This window comes from Polyodon spathula, chromosome 20, assembly GCF_017654505.1.
Source record: "Polyodon spathula isolate WHYD16114869_AA chromosome 20, ASM1765450v1, whole genome shotgun sequence".
NCBI classification, from domain to species: Eukaryota; Metazoa; Chordata; class Actinopteri; order Acipenseriformes; family Polyodontidae; genus Polyodon; species Polyodon spathula.
Window position 1 is genome coordinate 5,965,480 of NC_054553.1, and position 25,199 is coordinate 5,990,678.

A 25,199-nucleotide genomic window follows, 5' to 3' on the forward strand; every position below is an offset into this window, starting at 1 on the left:
CAATTGGCTTGTTTACTATTCGTCTTAGACAGCCGGAAAAAAAAACAACACTTCAATGTCACAGCACACGAGTTTAGCAGTAGGGTCGTGGAACAATTTGCGTTAATTATAATTTTGTTTCTGGGGATAATTTATGACATTAATCGTGGTCCAAAGTTGAATGTTTGCACTTCGGTTCTGCTGAGTGAGTAGGTTGAATATATGTTTTGTATTAGTGCAAACATTATTTATTTAAAGCATGGATAAATACTAAATTTAGTAGACTGTTGTGGTAGCATGTGATTATTACAGTTGCTGAATACATTTGATTTTACAGAACCCTGCGTATTTCTGTACAAAGCTTTCTAGTTAAGTAATATAATACTTAAACAATATTAGCTTTCGACCAAATACCAAGTAACCATTTATTGAGGAACATTTATTCAAAATAATTGTATATGGTTGATGCATTGGATCATAATTAAAATGAGTCTTTATCGCCACTGCTTAATAAAAAGCATGAACTGCATGGTATCAAGAAGTGATTTCTCCAGACTGCTCCACAGGAAGAGTGCACTGCGCTGCAGAACTTTCTCCTCGCTGGTTTCCAGTCGGACCAGTTTCGATTTAGGCCGTTCACCTGCGCGAGAGAGTCAACCCAATAAAGACTATTATTACATCACCACTCCAATCTTCTATGTTAACGCAGCTCCTCACATGGGGCACTTGTACTCTGCCGTCATAGCGGATTGCCTGCACCGGTACAAGCAGATGCGTGGCTTCACCTCAAAGTTTTCCACAGGTAAGGTACTGAGCATTTCTTGCACACTTACATTTTGTTTCAGAAGTACTGTGTGACGATGTTCTTCTGAGCATTTCTGTTTGTCCACTATTAGAGTAATGCTGTTTTTCTTGAATGGTTCACTAGTCCAGGTTCTTTAGAACTTAATACTGGTCCCTATTCACACATTTGTAAGTGCTATTTTAAGTAATGTTTTGTTTAAACTGAAAATAAACTTTTGACCCTTTCTAAAATGGTTTGGGCAGGATTCGTGAACAGTTTACACCAAAACACTGCAGATTGATGTCAAACCAATAAGTAAACATTTGGTTTAAAAAGTAGAATTAAATCCACAGTTAAGTGCATTACATATTAATGTACACCCATCGAAAAAAAACAAAAAAACATGCCAAACGGATACCATCAATACATCAAAGTACTTTTTGCTGTACGGTATTTTTTGCTTTTTATTAGGTATCAGTAAGCAATTAGTTTGGCCTCTTATGGAATATTCAGTAGGAGGTCGTGGATTAGCAAGTCATTCATGGTATCAGAGGTTGCTAATAGAAAAAATGCCTTTTATAAATATTTTTTTTAATCTCAATCTTCATTTTTATATAGTGCCTTTCACAGTGGACCACCATCACAAAGCACTTTACAAGATACGAGACTAGGGTGTGTGAACTATGCATCAGCTGCAGAGTCACTTACAACAACGTCTCACCCGAAAGATGGAGCACAAGGAGGTTAAGTGACTTGCTCGGGGTCACACAATGAGTCAGTGGCTGAGCTGGGATTTGAACCGAGTACTCCTGGTTACAATTTTTTAATTGGTCTCAAAGGGCTTCCGCTTGGTCCATACCAAATTAGCAATGTGCAACATGGCTTTATAGTTTGCCATTCATAGTGAAAAGCTTCTGACATTCTGACGTTTTCAAGTCTTTAGGAAACTCAATCCCAAAAATGTTAGTATTTACTGACAGCAAGCAAATGCATGGAATGTAATAAATCAAATTGTGAAAAGAGAGGTTAATGTTCAATTCAATATTGGATTAGCCAGTTGTAGACTTTGTAATTTTGAGTTGTTTTTTTTTTTTTTTTTTTTCGTAGGAACAGATGAGCATGGTTTAAAAATCCAGCAAGCTGCAGATGCCGCTGGGAAATATCCCCTGAATTTCTGTACAGAAGTATCTGAGAAGTTTAAATCTCTGTTCCAAAGCTCTCAGATCTCCTATACCGACTACATCAGGACCACAGGAGAGCAGCATCGCAGGGCAGTGGAGCACTTCTGGACGGTCTTGTATGACAAAGACTTTATTTACAAAGGGGAGTATGAGGGCTGGTATTCCACCCCAGACGAGAGTTTCCTGACAGAATCCCAGGTCGCTGACTCTAAGGACAAAAATGGGAAACATATTAAGGTTTCTCTGGAAAGCGGTCACCAGGTGTGTGGGATAAACTTTCTGTAGTTAGCAGAACTTGACAGTCTTGACTTATTACTGTCTTATAACAAATGACCAGGTGCAATGCCACAGCTTGTTTCACTGGTGTTCTGCAGTTGTCCAAGCACACAGGTTTACAACAGGATACAAGCACTAGAGCAACCCTGCAGGCTGCCTCGCTCAGGTATGTTGACTGAAGCTCCAGGGTTGGAAACTGTTCTATATTGCTGTTGGATACTCAAACAGTCTAGAAATGTTCCATCCAAACAGACTTTATATACACAGTTTTGAGATTAAGCTGGTTATATGTAAAACGTGAAAGGGGAAACACCTGAGAGAAATTTCAATTTATAAGAAATGTTGCAGTGGTACTAAAGCATAAATAGGACTCATCATTGTTTTTCACGAACAGGTAGAGTGGATGAAGGAGGAGAACTACATGTTCCGCCTGTCAGAATTCAGACCTGCACTGCTCCAGTGGCTCAGAGAGAACCCCAGAGCTGTGCGCCCCACAAAGTTCTACAACATCGCCCTCCAGTGGCTGCAGGAAGATCTGCCTGATCTTTCAGTGTCCCGCCAAAGAGACCGCCTGAAGTGGGGTATCCCAGTCCCAGGTGACCCTGGGCAGACAATATACGTGTGGCTGGATGCTTTAGTCAACTACCTCACTGTGGCAGGCTACCCTGATGGGCACTGTCAGTGGTGGCCGGCAGCCCGTCACGTGGTAGGCAAAGACATCCTCAAGTTCCACGCAATATACTGGCCAGCTTTCCTCATGGCTGCCGGTGTGCCTCTCCCTCAGGCTATTTATGTACATTCTCACTGGACAGTCAGTGGGCAGAAGATGTCAAAAAGTCTGGGGAATGTGGTGGATCCCTTAGAGAGGTCCCAACAGTATACAGTAGATGGGCTTAGGTATTTCCTTCTAAGGCAGGGAGTCCTGGACACAGACTGCGACTATTATGATGACAAGGTAATCAAACTTCTCAACTCTGAGCTGGCAGACTCCTTGGGGGGTCTTCTGAACCGTTGCACCGCTCCAAGCATTAACCATGAGCAGGTATACCCCTCTTTCTGTGGTCTTTGCTTCCCGAAGGAAAATGTGCGGGGTTCCCCTGAAGGAAGAGCAGCTCCTGAGGACTACAGGTTGGTGGAGTCAGTCTCTCGGCTGTCGGCGGAGTTTGAACGCCACTTTGAAAACCTCCAGATCTACAAGGCCTTGGAAACTGTCAGCCACTGTGTCCGACAGACCAACGGTTTCTTTCAAAGGCACGCACCCTGGAAGCTTGATAGGAACAACCCCCAGGAACGGCGCTGGCTGGATACCATCCTTCACGTTGCTATGGAGTGCCTGCGGGTTTATGGCACCCTCTTGCAGCCGGTGGTGCCCATGACGGCGGACGTGCTCCTCTCCCGGCTTTCGGTGGAGCCCAGCAGAAGGGGCTGGGAGGACCTGAACTTCCTGAACAGGTACCAGGGAGAGAACTGTCCTTTCGAAGGACGGACTTTGGGTTCTGACACTGGCATCCTATTTAGCAGACTAGACAGGACGGAGAAAGCTGAATGCAAACCAAAGAAATCAAAGAAAGTGAAATGAACCATTTATATACATAAATGTTTTTATTTTGAATTGTACCTTTGTAATATGAACACTTTTTATGTGCCAGTACCATATTAAAATATTTTTTGGGGAAATGGAGTGGTTATAAATAAACATGCAGTGTGGAAATCTGTGTGCTTTAACTGCTGTTCCTCCTGTGCTGTTCTCTTCTCAGCAATTCCAGAAGGTCATGGTTTTGTGACATGCCTGAATGTTACAGTATGTGGACGTACACCAACCATCAAATGCCATCTGCCTGCCCCTCTGAGCATGATGTGTGCTTGTTTATGTATTTGAGTGTGTGTAAATGAAAGGAAATAAACCACTTTGGAAGTTTAGGTATGTGAGAAATAAGACCCCCATTGCATAGCTGTTTAATCCTATCTAGGTTTTACTATGAGCTTAAACGAGTAACTTGCGAAAGCCTCAACAACGTACGCAACATTTTAATCCCTTGAAAAGATTCCCTAGGCCTGTTCTTTGTCTGATTTACACAGTTTTGATTTCACTTAATGTAACAGTAAAGATACTTTCTCAAGACATCTCTGTCATTCCAGATGATCAGGTATCTCTTCATATTACTAGCATTAGTTTTACTATCTGTAGGCTGTGATTATGGTCCCTAGCCCCAGGATTCTTAAGCACTGAATTACATCAGCTGTTGCATAGCGGTGGGTCAGGGTTTAACGTTGGTTAATCACATTTATTATGCATTTTAAAATAAATTAGAGAAATGCTTCAAGTTGTTGAAAATGTAATTTTATGGATACATTTAAATCTGCTGGTGTCTGTGGATGTGTGTTTGCCTGAAACCAACCAATGAGTAATCACAGATACCTTTGATGATAAGTATGATTTAAAAAAAAAAAAAAAATGTTGCGTGCAGCTGCATTGAGGCAGCATTGTCCTGTAAGCAGCGAGCAGAACAAACAAAAAAAGCATTCCTCTTTATGTAACAGATCTTTCTTCATGAATGGGGCATGAAACAGAAAGAAGTGGCTTGTAAAAGGGGTACTTTGCTAATGAGAAGAACCCACTTCAAGGCCCTGCATAATGCTTATAGATATCAAGTGCCATGGATATGACAAAAACCCACAAGCTAGATAAATATTTTAATACAGAAGCTGAGCAATGGCACAAAGTTAGCACTGAGTGTATACTGTATACAAATATTATGTTTCTTGTTGGTTTCTTTTCACAGTATCCTTGCAGTTCCTCTTGCATCTCCATGTCAAGGTGACCCTAGATAAAAGTTGCATCAATTATGTTTTTAAAATGTTTTTAGTTTCACTTCTCTGCTGGTCAATTGCCATGCAGCTTTTCATTTGCATGGTTTCGGCCTTGCAGTGATAAAAGCGCTAAATGAAAAATGTATGTTCTTGCAATGCCGCGGAATCTAATCCATCTGGATTGCAAATAAATACATGTTATTGAAGTATGCTGTTAGTTCTGCTTTGCAACACTCTGTTTCAAGTTGGTGCTGAAATCATCTGCTAAAGGATCCCGAGAATTAGAAATAACCCATGGTGATAAAGAACTTTTCTACCCGAATCTGCCTGTAATCTATATTTTTAGATTCGAATATTGACTTTCACTAGCTATTTCTTTTATATTGTTTTACAGCAATGGCAAAGAAATCAATGCAGAGGGAGTGACAATTCTCCAAGGTATGAGGACTGTTAGCTACATCTTGTGTTAATTGCCATGTCCAGTTCTGGTCCCCTCCAATTAGACAATTTCATTAGAAGGGTCAATGGACAATTACAAAGAAAATACAATTGTTTGTCAATTGTCAATGGTGAAAAATTGGATACATCTACCATAGCAATTTAAAAGCATTCATGAGCAGACATTGTGGCAATGAATTCACATGAAAAGTAATTGTTCTAAATTGTTATCGAGTAAAATATGAGTCCTGGGTAGGAGGTCACATTTAACTATAAAACTATCAATAGCACTAAATTTTGATTTTAATTTTTTTTATTTTTTTGTAGTGTTGTTTTTTTTTTTTAGCGTTTTTAGGAAAACGTAATTTGCAGTGGGTATACCAGAAAATGATGCTTTGAGAATAATGCGATTGACAAGCAAATGCAGGGACATGATTTGGTATTACAGGATCTGTGATTTATGCAATAATAATAACAATATTTTAGAACTATCACACAATTTGGAAAGTTATAAAATAAAGAAATAGAAAAGGCAACATGCAGATAACCTTTTTATTGCACCAACACATAAGCAGGAAATATACAAGCATTCAAAACCACACAGGTTACTTCCTCAGGTAAAATTTGGTCTGTTAATAAATAGTGTCGATTTTTTACAGTAAATGTAAAAAAAGTAATAGGAATTTTGCTAAATAGAACAATTTTAAATAATCTGATGTTTCTTCTTTTTTTCATTCCTGGTCCAATACAGTATAATATGGCTATTTATTCCAACATCACAGAGTAAAACAATTAGCAACAGCTTACACCCTAGGGAAAGACCTCAATCGAATAAGTACACCTGTTCTGCTATTTAAATCCATTCTGTCACACAAACTCCCTTTGGCTACATTAAACCTCTCGTAGAAAATTCAAATGTTCTGCTTTTGATTAAAGCATCCTAATTCACCAGATTGACTAAACGAGTCAAGGGAAAATGGGGACAGGAGCATGCTTTTCTAAATGATCGGCTTGGATGAAATCCCTGATGTATTCCAGTTGGTCAGGATCTAATGAGAGATGGTGATTCTGAGTGCGGAGCACCAGACCCTGAACAGAGAACAGTAAGGGGGAGGTATAATACACCACTGAATACAAGAGTTCTGTGTGCTTCAAAACAATCTTAATATAAAGTGTGGTCTATGTAATACAGATATGTGTAACACGGTTGTTAAATAGCCACTTGACCAGATATGATGTCAAATTGTGCAATATAGAAATGGTGTGAAACTGCAAGTTGTCACATGCTCCCCAGTGCTCTAGTATTGGTACCTACCAAGTTTCATTACTTTACAGTAAATACTTATTCAACAGCATACACATGAACTGGTCTGGTGACCTTTGAACCAACATGTATCTTGGACAAATATATGAATGTCTTGGTGATTATAGTAAGTTTCTCTATCTTCATTCCAGAGGCGATTCTGCTAGTGCCAGATTTTACAGCTGGGTGAAATTGAATCAATGTGACTTAGTTCATTTTTTTATTTATTTTTTAAATTAGGAGTTGTATAAATGCTTTTCCGGAAAATTAATTTCACCTTTCAATAGTTATAAAATACTGTCCGTTTTGTGTCCTACTCAATTACAGCCACAGCTTCAGCTGTCATTGTAAATGCATGTGATGCAACATTGTGTTAACGGTATGTGCAATATAATATGCCAACAACCTCTTATAATGAGGGATGCCCTTGCTGTCCCCAATTGAATAGATATAGGAAGCACATTGTTATTTTTTCAGCAGTAGTTTATTAAGATTATAAGGATATTATTTTCGCATATTAGTTCTCATAATAGTTGTTTGAATGGTGTTGCTGTTATCTGAAAGGAGAAAACACCCGTATATCAAAACTATAACCAAACAACAAAGAACCCAACAGACTACTACTGTTTGTTTATTTGTTAGTTTGTTTGTTTCTAATTACAGACTGGTCAAATGCTGGTCAAATCCTTTAAGAATAGCAGACTGTTAAACACAGTCTGGTACATTTAATACATTCTACAGAGTACTGCAGTGCTAATTCGGGTAATCGTTTTAGTTTTCCAGATTATTTTATCTTGTGTCTACAAAAATAATTATATTTTGTACTGACCCTTTAAATCACACCAGAATAATACAGTGTATCACTTGCAAAATTACACCATTACTGCCATCCAGTACTTAATCCCAGAAAGTGGTGACTTTATTATTTGTCATTTTCTAAAAAAAAAACAAACAAAAAAAAAACCCATACAGAGCAAATGCTAAGACTGCTGTGCTTCAAGCGCCCCTTGTCTCAGCACCGCACCTTGCAAAATGGGAGGGCCTTAGCGAGGACAGGAGAGAGGGAAGTGGGTGGGGGTAATAAATATTCAACGGCACCTGATTTATTTTGCAGCTTGTACCCCAGAAGGAAACTGACAACCGAGACCAACAAAACAACGCAGTCAGCTTATTTAAACCCTTATAACGTCTCAATACTGACATCTTGTGAAAAGCTATTTCTAAACCATGTATAATGATCTGTGACCACTGCGGTTTTAATTGAACAGAGCGAAGAAGGGGAGAGGTTGACTTGCTTTGATTACTACACTTGTGTACAAAGGATTTCTGTAATTTCAGCGATTAGGACAATACGTTGTACTACTCTGTATTGACTTTCAGATACAGTATTCATAGGGGATAGCACCACCGTCTCCAGATACCCCCTGTCTGCACTGACAGTAACATAGACACCCTTGTTTACCGTTATGGCAAATGAATCTTTAGCAAATGGAGGAGGCACAAGCAACCCCAGACCCAGCAGCCTTTCATCGTTGGAGCTGGACTCGTCTCTGGATCACAGTGTCCAGACAAGGATATTTAAGATCATTGTGATCGGGGACTCGAACGTAGGGAAGACCTGTCTAAGTTTCCGCTTCACCGGCGGCAGCTTCCCAGAGAAAACAGAGGCCACCATCGGGGTGGATTTCAGGGAGAAAACGGTGGAGATCGATGGAGAGAAGATCAAGGTAAGGTGACTAAAAAAATGCAGTTAGTCATTTTCTTTTTGCTTTTCAGGCATTTTCTTTGGCTTTTTATGTATTACCACCTTACTGTGTTTTTTTTTAATATGTATCAGTGAAAGTTACCCATCTCGGCATTAATTTCATGCACAAACATGCAGTATGCATGATCCTCTTCATGTGTTACGTTCTGCATTCACACAAGCACATAGAATAGTGTGTATTTAGCCTATGTACAATTAACATGATTATAAATACACTTCTCATGTTTTTCCTATTATACACGTCTACAAAATATAGCAACTAATGCATCGTGGTACCAACTACTTGAAATAATAATAATAATAATAATAATAATAATAATAATAATAATAATAATAAAAAAACTTTATTATTTAATCTTGACTCTGTCAAACTAGTAAATTGGCCCATTTGTTGCACGTTTGGTTTGCAGAATTTAAGGTAGATTGGCCTAGAACTTACAAGTCAAACAGTGTGTTTTTGTTTCCAGTTATGTCACTTTTACCTCCCGCCTAGCCCCAATTATAGCAAAAATGAGACTGCTGGAAATTCGTAAGTACAATTCTTTGCAAAGCATTCTTTTTTTTATATTCACTGCATGCAAACTAACATGATTCAATCCAAATGGACCATCATCAGTATATGTGTGTGTGTAGCTGTACACCTCGCCATAAAAACAATCCCTTATAAAATGAAGTACATGCATTAACTAGTTAGGGGTGCTAATGCAATTAGCTACATTTCTGGTTTAAGTAAAGTAAAACTGTTAATCTTACCTAGCAAACATCTTGTAAGGCTAATTTTAAGGATTCAAAACTGTCCCTACATATTTATTTTTACTTGTCTTGCACTATTAATAGTTTATAAAATCTGGTCCTTTTACATATGCGCCTTGAGAAGAGAGTACTGTTAAAGAATCAGATAGCGAAGTAGGTACCAGACATACAAGAGTTGTTAGCTTATGAAATATTGAGCAATCACACTAAATAGACCACTACTGTTCATGAACTGTTCAAACCTACACTTTAATTTAATTCTTCCTATTCCATACTACTGTCCAATACAAACTGAATAGGAACTACCTGACCCCATCCTTCCTGCCCTCTCCTCAGGTCCAGGTGTGGGACACGGCTGGTCAGGAGCGCTTCAGGAAGAGCATGGTGGAGCATTATTACCGCAACGTGCACGCCGTGGTCTTCGTGTACGACGTCACCAAGATGGCCTCGTTTGAGAACCTCAAGACATGGATCCAGGAGTGCAATGGTCACCACGTCTCGCCCGTGGTGCCCCGGGTCCTGGTGGGAAACAAGTGCGACCTGGTGGGTCAGATCCAGGTGCCCTCCAACACGGCGCTCAAGTTCGCCGACTCCCACAACATGCTGCTTTTCGAGACGTCCGCCAAAGACTCCAAGGAGAGTCAAAACGTGGAGTCCATCTTCATGTGCCTGGCCTGTCGCCTGAAGGCTCAGAAGTCTCTGTTGTACAGGGATGTGGAGAGGCAGGGTGGCAAAGTGAATCTCTCGCAAGAACCTGCCGCCAAGAAATCCTGCCCGTGTTAAATGAACTGTTGGTTTAGGAAAAAAAAAAAAAAAAAAGTATGTGCCTGCAGTAGTTTTGCTGAAACGATTTTGCTTGTTATCTTGCCTCTTTTTTTTTTTCCTCTCTGTCCTCCTGTTGAAGCCCCCATGCCCTGAACAGAACTAGCTGCCTAAATCCCTTTAATGCTCTTGTTCTAAGGCAGCATCCAGTAATTTTGGATTGTTAATCATGCTGTCAAGTGCTAGTAAAAAAAAAAAAAACCTGGGTGGGGAACTGAGTGGAACACGTTTCAGATAGCATCCCATTTTAATGTAGTGTTCTATAGTTTTGCCAAAACTATTATGCTCATGCTTTTGTAATTAAAGGGAACTTTATTTTTTTTGTCAGAATAATAGTTTCTCAAATGGGCAATGACTAAGCTAGACTTGTGAATAATTTTCCTATGTAGATGACTTTCTTATAACATTTACTGGAGGCTGGTAAAATATTACAGGAAACAGGACAGTCCATAGATGCCAAGCAAGGAATCCTTTTTATCAGGATGGCTTGGACGAGATGGTCCATGCTGTTTCCATTTGGGGAAGAACATTTGGAGGGCTTGACCATCTCATCTCTATTACATTTAGTGGAGGGTGGGGGCTTGTGGTTCAGTGTGTGTGTGAGACAGATTAAAAGCAAGTCTGAAGCAAAGTTTTGCTCCATGGCTGCCAAGGTACTTGAGCTCTATGGATAAACTGGTTCTCCTGTGCCGCTATGTGTTCACCAGCACTAAATGTATCAAAATGTTTATTTTAAAGAGCTGGGATTGCACCCAGAGTCTTACATTAGTGACATATTGTGGTTTTGAGGTTCTTCCAAGGAGCAGGCTTTATTCAAAATCGTATATCAAAACTGCTTTTATTTACTTCATCATCTTGAACTCTTGGCATCACACAAGGGGCCGCAAAAACAGTCATTGATCTGCAGTGTTATAAACCTGTGGATCACATGAAAAAGTAGGAACAGTCTACAGTACTAAAGACATACAGTACAGAATGAACAGTGATGTGCATCAGTACCTTATTAGGTTTTGGGATTGTATTCCCCACACACCACATGTCTGTGCATTATTCAAACCAGTCAGAACTATTCCAGTCAGGGTGGTATTTCGTCACGCCAGCAATAATGCATCACAACTCTTTCCTTTTTCTTTTATCGGTTTAGGAACACTGTGCTGCTGTTGTTGCCGTTTCTGACCTTGTGTAGTACAGGTGCCTTAATCACCTCAGAACTGTGCACATATTTTTTCCCTGCCAATTCCTGCAAGCTGTGCCGAGGAGTGGGGAAAAAGGCTCTATTTATATATTAATACAATGTTCCACATCTCAGTGTGTGTGTGTGTGTATGTGTGTTACACAATTCTACTGGTGAAAAAGTCCTGAAGTAATCTGGGTGTGACCTTTAACCTCTCAACCTCACAGCCTTTCAGCCTCCTGTGGTCCTTAACTCTTTGCACTAAGCCTCTGAGCCACACTGTCTGGTATCAGAAATATAGTATAGGTGGCCTGGTTTACAATATTCAAACCAGTCATAGTCTCTGGATTTTCAGTACATTTAAACAGGGTAGCACATTTTGAGCATGCATTCTTGTCCAGGTCCAGTCCTAGTGAGCAGGAGCAGAAATCATGTTTCTTTGGGCAGTCTTCGTGTCACCAGAGTGAGACCGATTAGAAAAATGCACAACAGCGTTTTTGCTAAGGAACCGTGCATTTTAACACACGCCATGCAATGAGAGTGACAACTAAAAGATTACATCCCACAAAGGATTCAGGCACAAGTGTTCTATCTACCTGAGCTACCAAAACACGTGTTATTTTGTTTGTGTAAATGTGAAGTTGCCTTTTTTATGTATGTCTTGGTTTGTGTTTTTGGGTGGTTTTGCAGCAAAGAAAAAATACAGACTAAAAAAAAAAATCAACAACAACAGTTTACCAAACTGAACAGTCAGAAAATAAGGTCTGTTTTCTGGCCCTTGTATCTCAGTGGCAGAGCTCCCGGATCTGAGGAATTCAGCAAAACAGATGACTGAAAAACAAAATGTCAGCTGTGTCACACATGTATTGCTATATTTAAAATAACTGTCTGAAAAGTGTTGGGAATAACTGGAAACAACTTCAGACTCTTCCGGGAGCTCTTAATAATATTAAAATAGGGAAACAGATAATACCAGCATCCATTACTGAGGTACTGTACTTTTAAAGTTGTGTAAATAATGAGTCTTTCCTGTGCAATGAACTTTTTGTAATGTGGCAAAACGCACTGTTGCCACTAGGACGCGTGCCGCTGCTATCAATTAATAATGCTTCTTTACTAATCTCTGAAGCACCAAAATAAAATAAAAATTGAATAAAGTAAAGCTTACTGTTTGTTTGTTTTTCAGTTTCGTTAAGTGGAATAATCATTAGCAACCTTTTATTAACTGTTGTCCCAGTAATACAGTACTGTACTGCAGAAAAATCTACATTGGATCATTGTTTTATAATTTTGAGAGTGTTCATATGAAAAATATTTTATAATTAATCATCAAAGATATGGAAATGCAATTACTGTCAAACCAGCTTAATATTACTTCTGCTAGCGTCACCCCCCCCGCTTGTTAACCCGGCCAGAATATAATGGAACAATACATTCCTGATTGCATTGGCTATTATCATACTTCGGTTAAAAAGGTAGTGTGGTCCATGTTTACAGGGAAACAAAGTGGTGGCCTACAGACTTTGTAACCCCCCTGTGCATATAACCCATAACATAGACCTGATGATAACCACCCACCCTCCCACACAGTCAAATCCAGTACAGAAATACATACTCACCACAACACACACATACGTGACTTGTTCTAAGGCAACAGTTCTCAGCAGACCACATGTTTGCATCTGTTTCCATGGAAATACCCTCACCAGCAAGTATAGTCATTGAAGTCCCTCTTATACAAAATATTGGAAGCACAATACTGTATTTATCCCTGTACTGCATTTCACATTAGCAGCATGTGGCAGGATCTTGGGAATCACACCCACCCAGTGGAAGGCTAGTAATTTGTGTCAGGCTTATATAATATCGCTTGTATTGCGTGAATTGGTCTCTTGATGGGTGTGGTCACCTATTATAGATACCACTCACATACCCTTTGCTCAAGGGGGAAACTATTATCCTGAATATATGCAGCTTACACCATCTGTCGAAGGTCGGGTTTGGTATCCCATGCTCACACCCCATATACTATAAAGGGATTTCAAGGAATGCAGAAAGTGTTTCTATCTGGTGGACGCAAGCCCGAGTAAATAAAAACATATGAACATCAGACTAGTTTGTGAACAAGAAGAGGCTGTTCAGCACACCCTATTAAGAGTCTAATTTAATAGGACAAAATTCAATAGTTTTTTGTATGTTCTGTTTATTTTTGAATTACCTGGTAGGTAGGATATATAACTCTCTGTGTAAAGAATTCTAAATTTACTTTTATACAAGTTCCATGTATGCCTTCTCATCCTTCTCTCTGTACTAAATCTGACGTCGTGACTCTGCTTATCTACACCATTTGAGGTTTTATAAACTTCAGTTAAGTCCCCGGGTTCCCTTCTTTTTTTCTAGGCTGTAGAGATTTTAAACTGCCCTCATATCTCATGCCATTGACTCCTGGGACCAGCCTAGTTGACCTTCTCTGTAGCTTCTCAAGTGCAATAATGAGCTTTTTTGTTGTAAAGTGACAAAAAGTGGGACTGAGTATTCTCGTATTTAGTAGAAAATCTTTAATGACACGTTATTATTGTTCAGACGATATTTTAACATCCCACGTATGGGTGGCGCTGGCGATTCCGGGAACACCGCACAGAGGCAGTTGCTTGAGAAGCTGCTGAGCTGTCTCTGCTCAGGACCGGTAGAGTTATTGTTTAGCGAGTTCGGTAGCAGACACAGAGGTGTTAAGATTTGGTTAGTTTCTCCTAGGAGAGGGATAGGATGGCAGAGTACAGCCAGGCTGGAATTCTGACCGCCGTGTTGCTGTTTACGGCGTTCACGTTGCGGGATGTCTACCTAGGAAAGACCAGTGTTCAGCAACACCAGGACGCGAACAGCCTTGATATGGAGCCTGACGACTTGCGGGAGACGGAGCCGCACAAACTGGCCAAGCAGACGCTCTACACCGGCCCCGTCCTCAAGTTTCAGTACTGGTAAGAAAGAGGGCAGTCAGATATTGGCCAGGTCGATCCTATCATATACGTGTCCTTAGTAGTGTAGCTACCTATTTAATGATAGTAATGCACTATTATTATTTCGTAAATAACTGCTGTAACCAGTACGGTAATGGCTGCAAAACCTCAGTAAATTCAGAAATGTAGTCTAGTCGTAGTAATACAGAATGCGGTTTTGCTATTTGGTTATGTGTACACTTAGCAGAATGGGTTGGTTTTTGTAACCTAGGTTCATTTGGCTTCTCTTAAAATAAAGCCTGGTCTTGATACGTAAATACTGTATTTAAACACCTTGAACGATTACTTAGTTAGGGTGAGTGTGCTGCCTACAGTGTGTACACTGTGTTACTGTACATTCACTCACTTAAATTACCTAACATCTATCTGGGCAGTAGGGCCCTATCTGGTGGGTTCCAGATATCAATATCCTTCAATAAGGAAAACATAGACTGTACAAATCATATTCTAAAAGCCTTCTTTCATCCCACTTAACAGGTATTTTTCACCTCCCTCTCTCACCTTTATGCATTCAACTGGGCTATCACAAATTAGGAGCAGCAGGTCACCTTTCAGAACAGGTGTTTTTCAGAGAGCATCTTCCATCAGATTTGGAAATCACAACTTTAATCTTTCAGAAATGAAATGGCCAAATTAACGAAACTCTTAAGGTGTATATTGCCTTGGACTGCAGCCAAACTAGCCCTGATGAGTGACCCAGGCAATGTAGTCAAGAGGCTGTGGAATAACTTTTAATGATGCAGCTTAGAGCATTCTTTAGAAGGGGCTTATATGAGTGAAATGATTCACTTTAGAGTATGTCATTGAATCGTGATAGTTTTGAAAGGTTGTATATTGGGTTACATGACCAAAAGCACTACATAGCAATGTTTTGCCTTTTAACAGTATACATAATTACTCATTAATCATTACACAGCATAATAAACTGGTGACCTGCAAATTGTGACATGTGTTATATTATGTGTTTAAATCCACAGGTTACGGAAATACATTTTGAGGGTGAAAGGATTAAAGGCATTGGTACTGGTGCACCCTCACCCAGCAAGCAGGATGAAATACTCTCATAGTTCAGGGCAGGAACTGATAAAACCCTGATGTATATGCAAAGCAGAAAGGAAGCTCGAGGATTAGAGCACCGAAGTGAAAGAAAATTGGCTGCGACTCACATTTCACAAGGATTATAGAATTCAGATTCATCCAATCTGTCTGTCCTAAAAAGTGTTATTGGAAAGATATGGTTACTAGAGATAAAATGTACTCTCAGATTAATCTGTGTAATCCTATCAGAATGTGTAGCCCTGCTGGATGTGTGGCTCAGATAATCCAATTGCAGACGTCACATTTCACATTAGAAGTACACTCACGTTCACATTTATTTGTTTTATGCAGTAGTGCATTGTTAAAATAGCAAATTAAGGGTAAGAAAGATGATCTTAAACCATTTGTTTCAAGCAAATTGTTATTTTTAGTGTACTAATATTATATTCAATGTATTGCAGTATATCCTGAGGATATAGCAGGGTGTTCGAGGATTACGCTCGGGCAGTCAGCCAGGTGTACCCGGACGTGCGTATCGAAGGAGAGAACTACCTTCCCAAGCCCATCTATAGGTAAAACATTGTGCTCCAGTTATGTACAGTATATATGGGGCTTCTGATGTACAGTTTTAAGTGATAAAACACCCCTGATACAAAAAATAAATAAATTAAATTGGTGTAATCAGCAATAAACACTGGAACACTGAAAATGGGTACTCATTTCACATTGACTTTACTCCTTTCCCATTAAAAAAAATAAATAAATACTACAAAAAAACTACCTTTCCCAGTGCAGTTGGGCAGTGTCCCTCCTTCCTGTCATTTATTCTATCTGAATAAACCCACCCAACTACTCAGTGGCCTACATTCCTCTTGGAGGCTGTGCTTGCGAGATTTAAAACAATATTACAATTTGGAATGGAGACTTCTTTGTGGGATTTAAAGCTGTATTAGTTAGATAGGGAGGATTTAAAACAAAATTGGAAATTGTAGCGAAATGTAAAAAAATGCCTAGACACAAAAAACCTAGAAGAATGTGCCCGAGACCATAACGATTTCGTTGAGGAAGACAGCAAGGGAAATAAGGTACAACGTAAGTGTGCAAGTACTGTCGAGTTACTATACATGTTGTGACAGAAAAAAAAATAACTTTCAATCATTTTGGAAAGTAACTTAAAACAATAATTTCATAGTTATATAAAAAGTGAAAGCCCTGGGGGAAAAAAAAAAAAGAAAAACAATTTTAGGGTATCTTGAAAATAGCTACAAATAAAGAAAGCTGAAAAATGAAAAACAGAAGCCCTAAGTGTATACCACCCTTCATTATTTTTTTGTATTTGGGCAGTGTATTTCTCTTTTGGACTCTTTGTTGTGCTAAACTATTTTCTTTTTTTTCCTACCAGATATATTGCATCATTAATTTCATACTTTAAATTCCTACTAATTGCACTGGTTGCTAGTGGATACAGTATTTTCCCTATGCTTGGAATGGACCCCCCAAGGATATGGACATGGAGCCAAGAGAATAAGGTGAAATACAATCCACTCTGCTTGTTAAATTGCTTTGACCCTGTAAAAACCAAGTGCATTCTTGGCACTTCATCCATTACGATTAAAAAAAACTCAAGCTCAAGAACATATCATCTTTGCTTTACTGAACATTTTTTCGAAAACCGTACTTGGACAATAGTTCCAGCTGCATTGGCTTTTACAAATTAGTTGTACTCATTCAAATTTAAAAGAAAAGTATTAAACAGTGCTGCTTGCATAAATTAGAAAAGCAAAAAACTCAATAAACTAAACAATGCACCATCTAATAACCAGTAAACAAAACATCTTAGTTTTGCATATGGTGCAGTACAATTACATTTCCAGCTGCACAAATACATTCATTTTGTTAATCAGAACCATAACCATACACATACAAGTGTACCACTGTCCTGCATTGAAATTTAAAACAAGTGTCACATACTGTTTTTTCAGCATAGCAATTGCCGTGCATTTCAGGAAATTCAACAACGCACATTTTCAAACCTGTTGTGTAGCATTTTTGTTTTTTGTGTGATTGTCCTACTTTATCTAGTCTCAAAGATAGATACATTATTATAGCATTGCAATTCCAACGAATGGAAGGCTTGCTAAGTTTACTCTGCTTTCTAACCAATAACTGTTTGCTACTTATCCCAGGGACGCGTTCAGTCTGAATGCTGACAAATCAATAGCTCAGGAGGGTGCAAATTGTGAAAGTCATAGAGATTGACAGCTATTGTGCGAATAGTGAAGCAGTATAGCTCTGATGCACTCATGTTCCGAAGACTGGTAACTTTAACCACTACTTTTTATCCTCCATACATGTGCCTGGGTCGAGAAGAGGTCAGTCGAGTTTGAAAGCTTACGTTTAACATTCTAAATGACTAAGGGCATTGAAAGTAACAAATTACAACGTTTAATTAGAAAAGTGGTTTTGTGTTTCTACTTGGCAATATGACCTGAATGCCATAGATCCTGAAAAAATGATCAGATTGTTGACAGTTAAGTTTGAGTGACCCATAATATCTGTGGCTGTAGTAATCCCATTGAAGCACTGGTACAGTAGTTTCATATTAAACACACCCTCTTTTAAAGGCCACGCTAAAATGCCTAGAAAATCGACTGTTTTTACTGTAGGACTAAAAGACACTTAGTAAATTCTTTGACAAACGTGTGGCCTAGAAGTCTTTATCAGTTTCTTCATTGCTTGAAGACATCCATTATTAGCACTATGTGTTTTTGATACATTTATTATTTACATATGCTGTGCCTCCAAAAGTTTATATATATATATTTTTTTTTGTTTGCAGATTAGTTCTTGTCTCATGGTATTTTTCCTCAGCAACATGATTGAGACACAATGCCTATCATCTGGTGCATTTGAAATCACTTTAAATGGTAAGTTTACACTGTGTAAGATAATTAACAAAGATCTTTTCAACTTGCATGTTTTGGGAGCCTGCAGTGAGAAAATACTACTAATTTCTGTACGACAGCTGTATGTATATCTGTTTAAAAAAGTCTTCATTGTACTGAAATAACAATTCTCTTCCTTTAATTAGTTTGGACATTTGTTTCAAATTGCTGTGGTGGTTAGATGCTTTCAAGGTCATTATTCTAAAGGAAGTCTGCAGTTAGAGTAATTGTAAGATCTCTATGAGGTCTGCTAGAGGGAGACCATGTCAAATATCAGAGCTGCCCTCTACTCTCTTAAAAAATGGTTGCTTCCAGCAGAGGTTCTTACACTTGCTTTGCAGCTATTAGCCATGCATTGGTGCAGAATACTGGAAGACTTTGTGTGGTGAATTCTTTCAAAAAGAAAGCAGACATGAGTTTTTCAAAACCCAAAGTGCCCTAACTTCCAAAACCTACATTTAAATGCAGGTCTCAGATTAGTAGAGCCAAATGTGGGCCCCTAAAGTATTCCTGTGAAGGACAATTTTACGATAGTATGTTAATGTTAAACCAAATGGGTTTTCGTCCAGTCATTCTGCACAACCTTTCCTGGCCTGATAAGTGATTGGTGCCTGTGGGAGCCTGAGGTCAGCCTGCCTGCGGATGAAGCTGCTTCCCTCCAGACTCTCTCGCTCTCTGCCTCAGGATATTTTTTCCATCTGCCTAGCCTGTCAGTTTTCTGTGCAGAAACTACCCTCAAAGCAAAGCAGCTACAATGAGCAAAAAGTCTTGCAGCCTTAATTAGTCAGAATGAGGATCAGGCAGGAAGCAGGTGTCTTGGTGCTCCACAGCACTGGGGTGCTAACTGTTCACGGGGGAGCGTTTGAGTCTCAGTAATCTGTTCTGTGTTTTTGACTGGCAGGTTGTAGACTGGAGGTAAGTGTCAGAAACTAGGAGAGGAGTCATTGGTGTATGTATATCTTAATTATGTAAAGAAAGGTGGCTCTTAATGCAGCTCTCAAGAAACTCCTAAACCAGATCTGTTCCAGAAACATTACAGTATATTTTAATGCATCTAGTTATGTTAATGAATGGGTCAATAAAAAAATAATTGAATTCACGGTGGCACAAGGGGTGGAATTTATGTGGTGGTAGAGATGCAGAATCTAGAGCCCTGTGACATCTGTTCTGGCTTTCATTTGTTTTAAACTGAATATGGATTTTACAAGCTGGGTAGTTTATTCAGATTCCCTGTCACTTGACAATGCTTTAATACCTTTTTAATATCTGTTTTGTAATGTGTTTTCTTCTCTTTTCATTTAAGATGTTCCAATCTGGTCGAAGTTGCAATCTGGGCATGTGCCTAATATTCAAGAGATTTTCCATATCCTTGATAATCACCTGAAGATGAATCAAATAGACAGGACTTCCTTTTCGACTTCGTAGCAGAACCTATCAAGCAGACAGATTAGTAAGTAATTAAGTCAGGCTGCCCATCATGGCTTAGATGTGGACAACTTCATAAATGATGATAGGCAGTTAATTAATTTGAAGCACTGTTAAAGTGCATGGATTAGCATCTGCCCCCCAGCCATAAAGTCTGGTTGATGGCTGCACATAAGAGAAAAAATCTACTTTTGAAATGTTAATAGAACTAGCTTTTAATTGATTAAACATCGCTACTGATTAATGCACAGTGTTATCCTCTATTGTGATAGGGGATATAGTGGAGGACTCTGTACTTCAATGCATATAAAAGCATGCCACGCTTGAGAGTTCTTGTATATCTGGAGAACCTCATCTCCAGTTATGATGCGTCTTGTTTATCTGTATTCATTATCAGAAAAATTTGAGACAATTGGCATCCTGGCATATATACACACACATACACACACACACACAGCTCTGCAAAAGTCTTTGGCATCTTGCATTTTTCTACTCTGAATTGTGAGCATCAACAATTTACTCAAAGCCTCCAGTAGTATTTTCTACTATTATAACAACCTTGACTTGCATAAAGAAGGAAACATATTGGGTGAAATAGCTTGCATCACTTTAAGGTGTGGTATCTGAAGCATAATCAACAAATACAAATAAACATCATCTATAATTGACAAACCCAGGACTGGAAGACCCAACAAGCTGTCTAAGAAGGATGAGCAATACTTGAAGATATAACCCTTAAGGAATAGAAAGAAGACAAACGTTGAATTGACACCAGAACTGGCAGAAGCCACAGGTGTCATAGTCCAACAAATCAACAGTACGAAGGTCACTCTTGAAATCAGGACTTAGGATGTGTTGCAGTAAGAATACCTCTGTTAACAAAGGGGAACAAGACTACAAGGCTAAAATATGCACAAGAATACAGAAATTGGAAAATGGTCAAAGATGCTTTGGACTGTTGATTGATTACAATGACACCTGTGCCTTCTATGCCTACTTTTTATTTTATATGTAAAAAACACATAAAAAGCTCACATTTATGGCTTTACAGTATATAAAGTAATATTTACTATCCAACCTTGCCCATTATTTTGAGTCTGTCTCGCTCTCTAAATTTTCCAGTATAGCCCTCCTCTCCTGGCCACATTTACTAGTGTGTGTGTATATATAGAAATAAAATGCGCAGATGATGTAGGTCATGTGCTCTACTTTTTATTGAATTTATAGCCACAGTGAGTGTAGTTGTACTTATGGTTGATTTAATGTTAAATGTTTTGCACTGCACACTTCAGTATGGTACCATTAAAGCTTGAGGTAAATTATAAATGTTTTCTTTTTTACACACTCTTCAGATTCAATTGTTCTAACTGAGTAAAAATTACTTCTGGGCAGGTCTTGCATCACCAGCTGACCTGGCTTGCTATGCGGTCTTGTAGCTTAAACGTTATGTATGACAATGATGGAGTCTTTATATGTAGCCTTACCCTTTTTTGCCTTGTTTCTTCAGGCTGCTGGAGCAGGTTTTTTCCAGTGTTGGTGGTTTGTTCTGTGGGTTAATGAAGGCTTGCACTGAAAACAGCCCGCTATGTGTGCAAGCCGGACCTCCTTCCCACGTGACACACTGCAGACACTCGAGGAAGCTATCCTCTGTGGCAGAGCAACAAGCTCCATGAACTGATGCTTTAGGATCTATCCTATTTTAATTTACAAGATTTAAAAAAAAAAAATAAATAAATAAATAAATAAATAATAAAAAGTATATTTCAATGGTGGCATTTTATGTACTGTAGGTTTTCTTGGGTTCACTCAACACAATTGATTCTCCCTCTTTCAGTTAAATATATGAATTCTGTCTGGCCCTAAGATACATTTGTAGAATGTGTTGTGTACTTTCTTTAACATGGTTAGAAAATGTACGTCTTGTTTATGGGAGAGGATGTTCATTATCTGATTGTCAAGCTAATACTGCTGTAAACTTCCATGTACGGGCTCTTTGGGACCTTCCAGGATGAGAACAGAAATGCACACAGCCACATTAACGGCACCTTTGATATTGCCTGTCTTCTGCTGCAGTTTCATTGACATTTTCTCTCAACTATTTTAAATAGTTGTTGTTGTTTTTAACCCATCCCAATCTCCAAATCAGATCTATTCCCATAACAAACCTCAATATGATGACTTTCTATGTATCGTTTGATCACTGGTTTATTTTTAAACTGTATAAAAGAGTTCACTCTAACAAGTCATTAGTTCAGAACTAGCAACTGAAAAAGAAACAGTTAAGAAAACCATGAGATAGGTAAGCATCAAATAATGTTGAACATGCCACACAAAACTTTTGAACCACAATAGCTTTTAGATGTTTTACATGTTAGTATGGAGATCATACAGTGATGTAGGATACTTCAGACCATTTCATTTTTTTAAATATGCATTGTCCGCCTTGTTTAACGGCAGTACTTGCTTTATCAACACAGTTCAGTAGGATTCCTTCATAATGCAATGCCAATGCCATAGAAATGTAAATGTTTTTCATATTAACCCCAATGTTCTTGCTGTAAGGTATGTGTTTAGCAGGAATTTTTAAAAATGTGATTTTTGGACAAGCCTGCAGATTTTTTGGTTTGTAGCTCTTTCAGCTGCATCCTTTTTGTAGCCACTGTTCATTTACAATACACAGTACTCCCCTTTTTTTTTGTTTTAAATCTACTGTTTTTTTTCAAATGCATGAATGTTTCTCTGCAATGCAAAATAGCTTGCTAAGTAATATTCAACTTATGAGGCATGTAATCCTGATGGCCTCATAACTCTTGCTTCCCACCACGGTTTAGCTTGTGAGACAATTACAGGATTTGCTGTTATATTTCACCTCCCACTATTGTCTTGTGTCGGTGACATCGCCTCTTAAAAATAAACAGGCACTCCAAAGTTATGTGATTTTGTGTTAATTTATTTCTAATAAAGAACGACCTTGTGAGAACAAAAATAAGCATTAGCAATTTGTTTTACTTACCATGACCAAAAATGTCCCTGTTATCAGGTTTCATGCCACCATCTTGTATACAAGAGGGGGTGTGTAGCAGTGGGTTTGTCCCTGACTGGGACCAGAACCATCTGATTCATGTGATAAAGCTGTAACAGAAAGCCTTTAAATGGTTCCTTGAACATTTAAGCAAGAAACCTATGAAACTACATTAAATATTGTTTAAAAAAAAAAACAAACAAAAAAAAACTATTGTACATGTAGTATAGTCTTAGGGTTTAAATGTAACCCTGATGAAAGAACCGATACGCTTTCATAAAAATAAATGAAAAAGCTGCTCACTCTTTAGATGTCACAGAAATCGAATTCTTGAAGTTGTGCAGCTGCATCTAATGAATGATCATAGACAGGCACCTGTTTTTTTGTTTTTTTATAAACACACTTGGTTGGAATGAAACCTGATGTGTGAAATGTCAGCACCATGACACGTGACATCCCATTTTTAAGGTTCCATGTTGCCAATGCACAGTGCAGGAGAGGGTGTCTGGCAGTGTCTGCCAATGGAATATGAATTGCTTGGATCAAATGGGATTTGAAAACGTGTATCCTCTAAATATACAAGAATGTCCCTTCATCCCTGCAAAAAAGTGACTTATGGGGAAAGTCCAGAGTAATTGTTAGATTGACGGAACTGTCAGTGGTTACAGAGTGGGTTGCAATGTTCTGGAGCATTGTCATCACTTACCTTTACCCTTTACACTGCCAAGAATATTCAAAGGTTTTCCATGAACAGAAAAAACTTGTATGTTGTCAGAATGCATACATTGCAACTAGAAATAACTATGACAGTAATATTGAATGGATTTAAATTTCATAAAGCCAAAGTAAATAAACAATAGCACTAAGATTGTGAAAATACAGTACAGTGTAGTAAAAGGATGTTGTCGAACTGTGCTTGTATTTGTTTAAAAATATAGTTTAGATTTAGAAGATGCAGATAATATACATGAACTGAATCAGCGCTCTGTTTAGTATAAAATGACGAAGAGAAGACACATTATAGACATTTTCAAGCATGACATCCTCAGTTCCTGTACCCATTTAACTTGATTTGGGGTTTCATAAGAAATTGTGCATGGTATGTTTTTTAGTACTGGGACTTGCAATGCTGGCTGTTACAGCATATTATAAAATAGATGAATCGCTCAAAAACACAGTGCTCCTAAAAATGAAGAACTAAGTGTGGTGAAAAAGCAGTTTATTTTCTTATCTACCCCCACGCAATCTCGAAAAGCTTATTTATCAATTACGACATCGTACAGTGTTTTTGCCTCCCAGATGGAGTGCTGCTGTACTTCAGCGCTCACGAAACGAGATAAAACTCTGCAGAAAGTCTGAGAGCTCTGAGGTGTCATAAAAAATGAAAGAAGAAATATATGTTTTGACAAATATTTATTTGCATATTAAAACCAGCCTTGGGACACTGTAGCAACTTTTAAAACCTAGTGACAACTGAATGCTTGAAATGAGTGCTAATGAACATTTAAAAATCTATTTTCTTATCTCACATGGTCCAATTACAGCTACACTACAGGAGTGAGTTTGAACTACAACAAACTAAAAATTGAAATGTTAATATATGGAACTCTTACCAGACTTGTTAAAGTAGTAGCCCATTTACAACACCCGGTAAAGGTTGTGGGTTCAAATCCTGAGATCCATGTAAAAAAGTGCTGAAGCTGATCCCTAAACACATAGATGTAGTTATATATTTTCTCGGTAAAACTTCACTGTGAATGACTCTTGAAACTCTTAAGAGCAAGGGACACCCTGATGGGATAAGAAAGAGTATCACAGTCATTGTGTTGTAACAAACCAATTGTTTCATTTGGGCTTCAGGGATTTGTATGAACTTCTCAGAAGAGGCTGGGGAGTGGAGCTTGTGTGTAGTATTATATTACAGGAAGATGATATCCTTTGATGAAAAGCTTTGTACACAAACTCACTGAGTGGTCGAAAGAACGCTGTGTGCCCGTTAAGAATCTGTGCACGTTGCACTTTGGAGCTCAGTCAGAGCTGACAGCGCAGAAGGGCTTTACTGCAGACATCTTAAACACCATTCATACCGTACAGCTTGGAATGCCTTTTCTTGTTCATAGTCGCAAGAAACCTAGGCAATAATAAAATAAAAGACGGATAATCTAGCCTCCAGTATTTGCACACACACAACTGCTATTTTCTTACGTGAACTCCGGGTACAAGTGTACAGCAATTAAACGGATTGATAGGTGTTGGTAAGACTAACTTATTGCAACGGACTTTAGTGCGTGGGTGCGTGCGTGTGTTTTTTTTCTTGAACCCAAAATAACCGCTCTTCAACCGGCATGAGCACCGTTACCAGCACCGACCAGTTAGGAAGCAGCTGTAACACTTTCCCCCACAAGGTGTCTCTCTAACGTCGGCTGAACGTACTTGTCCTCTATGTTCCCAGAAGCCATAGCAGGT

At 38.7% G+C, this 25,199-nt stretch overlaps 2 protein-coding genes and 1 pseudogene across 2 annotated transcripts; all 3 read left to right on the forward strand.

The window, feature by feature from the left end:
• The first annotated feature begins 51 nt into the window (after window positions 1–51).
• Window positions 52–4,346, forward strand: LOC121295315 (methionine--tRNA ligase, mitochondrial-like). The gene is made up of 3 exons (XM_041219792.1): window positions 52–781; window positions 1,871–2,205; window positions 2,615–4,346. The coding sequence occupies exons 1-3, from the start codon at window positions 445–447 to the stop codon at window positions 3,797–3,799; spliced, it is 1,857 nt and encodes a 618-aa protein (XP_041075726.1). The 5' UTR covers window positions 52–444; the 3' UTR covers window positions 3,800–4,346.
• Window positions 4,347–7,906: 3,560 nt separating this feature from the next.
• LOC121295311 (ras-related protein Rab-33A-like) lies at window positions 7,907–12,411 on the forward strand. The gene is made up of 2 exons (XM_041219787.1): window positions 7,907–8,499; window positions 9,627–12,411. Exons 1-2 carry the CDS (start codon window positions 8,239–8,241, stop codon window positions 10,071–10,073), a joined length of 708 nt encoding a protein of 235 aa, XP_041075721.1. The 5' UTR covers window positions 7,907–8,238; the 3' UTR covers window positions 10,074–12,411.
• Window positions 12,412–13,927: 1,516 nt separating this feature from the next.
• LOC121295679 lies at window positions 13,928–22,697 on the forward strand (annotated as a pseudogene).
• The last annotated feature ends 2,502 nt before the right edge of the window (window positions 22,698–25,199 follow it).

Excerpts from the sequence above, each read along its gene's own strand:
- LOC121295311 (XM_041219787.1), top strand. The coding sequence starts at position 8,239 with ATGGCAAATGAATCTTTAGCAAATGGAGGAGGCACAAGCAACCCCAGA. Across the intron at positions 8,500-9,626 it reads TCGATGGAGAGAAGATCAAG|GTCCAGGTGTGGGACACGGC; the intron begins GTAAGGTGACTA and ends CCCTCTCCTCAG.
- LOC121295315 (XM_041219792.1), top strand. The coding sequence starts at position 445 with ATGCATTGGATCATAATTAAAATGAGTCTTTATCGCCACTGCTTAATA. Across the intron at positions 782-1,870 it reads CACCTCAAAGTTTTCCACAG|GAACAGATGAGCATGGTTTA; the intron begins GTAAGGTACTGA and ends TTTTTTTCGTAG. Across the intron at positions 2,206-2,614 it reads CTCTGGAAAGCGGTCACCAG|GTAGAGTGGATGAAGGAGGA; the intron begins GTGTGTGGGATA and ends TTTCACGAACAG.